Genomic DNA, 4,819 nt, shown 5'->3' with positions numbered 1-4,819 from the left:
GAAAATATACAAACATGAATCAAAGTGAAACAAAAGGATGGAAAATATAAGTGTGTAAGAGACAGATCATGGTGAAAGGTTTTAGAGTACTACATATAATATGAATTATATAAAATGATGTGCAGAGATATAAAGCAATACACAAAGATATTAAAAATTATTACCTATTAGGGGTGGAATTTGAATATATTTTAGTCACATCCGTTTTTTCAGTATTTCACAAATTTTCAATAATCAGTATGTATTACATTTATAATGAAGAAAAGGTTTGATTTCCCTCTCCAGTCAAATCCATCCATGCTTCCAGTAACATTTCTCAGAGCACAGTTTTAGAGAATACTGGTTTTATTGGCTAATAAATGTCATAAGAAGAAAGAATTCTGTAATCAAATGAATTTGGGAAACATTGTATTCAACAGAATTAACATGGTAATCTTTATTAATTGCTCATTACTCATTTATTTATCATCACTATTGAACGTCTCAGAATCTTTAATATACTGCAGTGCATTGTGAAGCATCAAGAAGGGAACAGGGTATTCAATGTTTCTGAGTCTATTTAGGTACTAAATCCTGTCTCACAGGATCAGAGTTCCAGGGAAAACTCCTTGGAAAATGCTAGTATAAGGGGAAAGAAAACCCTAAATTCTGTCACCCAGCATTCCAAGTCCTGTTTGTCACATCTATTCCCCCTACTTGGGCAGATCCAGCCATCCTGACCATTGTCTATTACCTTTTGAGGCAGGTTCGTATAGGGAAAGGGAAGACTTGGGTCACAGTTGAAGACCCGGCAGACAACATGGCCAGCAGACCACATGGCCATAAGACCCCACCCAGAAACCTCCTGAGGGATCCAGCAAGACCCTGGAATGAGAATCTCATTTGGAACAAGAATCTCATTTGGAATGAGAATCTTTTTCGGGGCCAAGGGAAAATCCCAGATATCCTCAAAAGACTTCATCATTGGCCCCTGAGAAACTCACAGGTGGGGCAACCGATCAGAACAGCAAACAGCTGGGACCCCACCTCAACATAATGAAGGGAGAGGAGGAAATATTTTTAAAAGCCCTGATCTGGGGCCCCACATGTGAACTCAACTTGCGGTACACTCGTGGTCCATACCTCTGATTGTGTACTTTTCTCATTTTCTTCTTTCTTAATAAACTCTTAACTCTCTTGCCTACCCTATGGTGTGTCCTTAAATTCTTTTACGTAACATAAGCCAAGAACCTAGAAGCCCAGAAACCAGAGCTTGTGCATCTAGGTCTTCAAACATTCTGTCTCTTTTGTCTGGAATAACCCCACCTCTGCCCCTCTGCCCTTTTATCCAGTCAGCCAACTCCTACACATGCTTTGAATATGTAACAGAAATATTTCCTTGTCTGTGAAGCCCAGCCCACCTCCTTGTCACACCCTCAATCTCCAGCAGCCCACAAAGCACCTTACAGCATCTCGGTCTTAGTACACGTCTCTTCCCCAGGACCTAGGGCTAGACCTGCCATAGAGATGGTTTAAATACATGTTTGATGACTGAATGAAGGAGGTCAATATAATAGCTAATTTTGTCTTTTCTCTGACAGGACAACAAATATTTTTCAAGTAGTTTTTTTTCTGATATAGGAACATTTATGTGTTGACTGTAGAAATTTTAGGAAGTCAGGAAAAGTACAACTAAAAATAAAAATCACTTATTATATTACTACCAAGAGATAAACAGACTTAACATGTTATTACATGTACTTTCATACTTTAAAAAGATGAATGCATGCATATATGCATATTTTATAATATCTGGATTAATTTTATTACACAATTTTATATCTTTATTTTTTCCACTTAATATTATAATATGCTTTCAATGTAATAAAAATTATTTCAAAACATATTTGTTACATACTTCATAAAGTTGATAATGCCATATTTACAGCTGTTTCCAATAATTTTTTGGTGAAAATCTTTGTTCAAGGGAAGCAGGTGTAGCTCAGTGATTGAGCACTTGCTTCACATATACCAGGTCCTGGGTTCAATCAAATTTTTGTATGTAAAACTTGGTTGGCATTTCTGATATTTTTCCTTAAGACAGAGTCCCAGAAGTGAAATTTCTAGACCCAAGAATATGAATATTGTAAAGTCTCATGATATGTATTGCTATGCACTTTCCATTTGTTTATAGTTTTATTAAATGAATTAATATCTGTAACATTTTAAAAACTGTGTCTGACATATAAATGTTCAAGAAATAGAACAGTCATATAACAAATATACTTATCACTGCTCTAGAAAGGTAAAACTAATAATAGTTTTCCCAGCAGTGAATGAGGGTTGTAGTCTTACCTGTAGCAAATTTCTAAAATTTGCTAGTTTGATAGAGGAAAAATGACATTCCACTGACTCAATTCACATTTGTAAAAAATAATTTTCATATGATTATGGCTGAACAGCAAAATTCAATCCTCCTTATTTCCCTCCCTCTTTTATGATATCTGGTTCAATCAGCCAAATGGCAGGCTTTTCCCTGAGGGCCTGTGTAGAGTTGGAATTTGGTGCTAAAAGGGAGCCTGTACTGGTGCCACTGAGTCATGTGAATGAGTGTTTAGAACATTGACTGCATCATGATTCTTGTTTCTCTGTTCCCTCAGCTATTCTTCTGGGGACTCATTCTGGGACCCTGCCCCAGCCTGTCACCTTGAGGAAAGCCCTCTTCATGTCCTTGTTCCGGAGACTGTAGATGATGGGGTTGAGGAAGGCTGAGATGACATTGTAGAATAGAGGAGCCAGCTTCTTGTCCTCTTCTGGGGAGGTCTCAGAGCCAGGCCTCATGTACATGACCATGGCTGGCACACAGAACATGGTGACCACAGTGATGTGGGAGGTACAGGTGGAGAAGGCCTTGAGCCTCCCTTGGGCTGAGCGGATCCTCAAGATGGCAATGAAGATGTTGACATAGATGACAAGGATGAGTGAGAGTGGAACCAGGATGACACTAAAGCCGAGAATGAAGTCTATCCGGTCATTGACTGAGGTGTCTGCACAGGCTAGCTTTAAGACTGCAGGAACTTCACAGAAGAAGTGATTTATCTTATTGGGCCCACAGTAGGGCAGATGCATGGCAAAGACAGTGTAGATAAGAGCAGCGATAACACCCCAGAGCCCACAAAAGATGACCATTACCCCACATAGCCACGTGCTCATGATGACCTTGTATCTGAGTGGGTGGCAGATGGCCACATACCTGTCTATAGACATGATGGCAAAAAGCCAGGACTCAGTGATGCCTAACACCAAAAAAATATACATTTGGGCCACACATCTTGCAAAAGAGATGGTCTTCATCTGGCTGGCCAGATGTGCCAACATCTGTGGCACAGTTGTTGTGGTGTAGCCTACATCCAACATGGAAAGGATTCCAATAAAGAAGTACATGGGTGTGTGGAGGTGTGAGTCCAGACAGATGAGGATGGTGACCAAGCCATTGCTCAAGATAATCAACAGGTAGGTGATCAGGAAGGCAGAGAAGAGCAGAGGAGTAGTCCTGGGGCTGAGGGAGAAACCCAGAAGGACGAATTCAGTCACAGAGGACTGGTTGGGCTCTTGCATTTTGTTTAACTTCCTAATAAAAAGAAAGGTATCAATTCAGAAAGATCACTAAATAAGCAAAGAGGCAAGATTGGGGTTACTGATGGGCTTGGGAAAGTGGTCAGTGCCCAATTACAACGAAATGCTATGATCCCCCCAAACAAGACAGCGTATTTTACCTTCTTTTGTTCACTGCCATTACCCCACAAAATTGTGAGGAGGAAAGCATTTCCACAACTATTCTAGGCTCTGCTTCTTACCCACCAGCAATTCTCCATCTCAGCCTCAGTTTCTTCAAATGTCAAATGAAAGCACTGCAATAGCTGATCTCTAATTCCCCTTCGCTTTTCCCTCTTTTTAGTAGGACATTTAACTTGCATCCATGCAGTCAGGTCAAGATAAACAATGATAAATAAATTCTATGCAAAATGGCAAATTTCAGGGACCTTACACGGTGAGATAACCCACCTGGTCTTGTTGAAGACACTGATTTATCTTTCCACTTTAATTTTACCCTCAGAATGTCCACAGCCAAGATAGTTCTCTGACTGCTCACCCACCCCTCCTTAGGTTATGTTGTATTAGAAGAATCATTGAATTCTAAATCCTGGCTCTATAATTTCCTAAATGAAAAACCTTGAACAAGTCCTTTTCCTTCCCCCATCTCTTGATCCTGCTTCCTCAAATACAAAAGGAGAACAATGATTCCTTTGTTACAGGTTTGCTGCAAGGATTGAAGGATATTTTGGCATGAAAAGTACCATGCAGAAAGCCTAGCACATGGTAAATGCTCAGTAAATATTAGTTGTATTTCTGGATGGCACTCCATACACAACACCTGGATATCAGGTCCAAACTGTGGAAAGAAACATCCTGAGAAGTCACCCTATCATGCTTGATGCCCACAATCAATTCTCACTTGCCTGTATTTATCCTGCATTGTTTCCCTCCACTAAAGCCAACATTCCTTTCACATTTTTGTTTCTTACCTACTCTTAGCTCTTTCTCAGTGTAACCTCACTGCACCTCAATTTCTTCATGGAGAAAAGGACACCCTTACTGAAGAGATGCCGTATGCATGTACATCTTTGACACTTAGGGAAGGGAAGTAGTCCTGGTGTTGCAGTATTATTTCTACCCCTGGCACCAATTCCTCCAACCCCATAATTCCCTCTCTGAGTCTCAGTTTCTACGTCTATGAGATGGAGATATTGATACCTGCCGTATCCTCGCAGTCATCATG

General features: G+C 40.1%; 1 protein-coding gene across 1 annotated transcript; it reads right to left on the bottom strand.

Annotated features, from left to right (window-relative positions):
* Positions 1-2,655: 2,655 nt before the first annotated feature.
* On the bottom strand, positions 2,656-3,597 carry LOC101440078 (olfactory receptor 2A7-like). Its single transcript, XM_004452997.4, has one exon. It carries the CDS (start codon positions 3,595-3,597, stop codon positions 2,656-2,658), a length of 942 nt encoding a protein of 313 aa, XP_004453054.2.
* Positions 3,598-4,819: the final 1,222 nt, after the last annotated feature.

This window comes from Dasypus novemcinctus, chromosome 9 (genome assembly GCF_030445035.2).
Source record: "Dasypus novemcinctus isolate mDasNov1 chromosome 9, mDasNov1.1.hap2, whole genome shotgun sequence".
NCBI classification, from domain to species: domain Eukaryota; kingdom Metazoa; phylum Chordata; class Mammalia; order Cingulata; family Dasypodidae; genus Dasypus; species Dasypus novemcinctus.
This window is presented reverse-complemented; position numbering and strand designations above follow the sequence as displayed.

What these genes read in the sequence shown, in the direction of transcription:
- LOC101440078 (XM_004452997.4), bottom strand. Translation starts at nt 3,597, where the DNA reads ATGCAAGAGCCCAACCAGTCCTCTGTGACTGAATTCGTCCTTCTGGGT.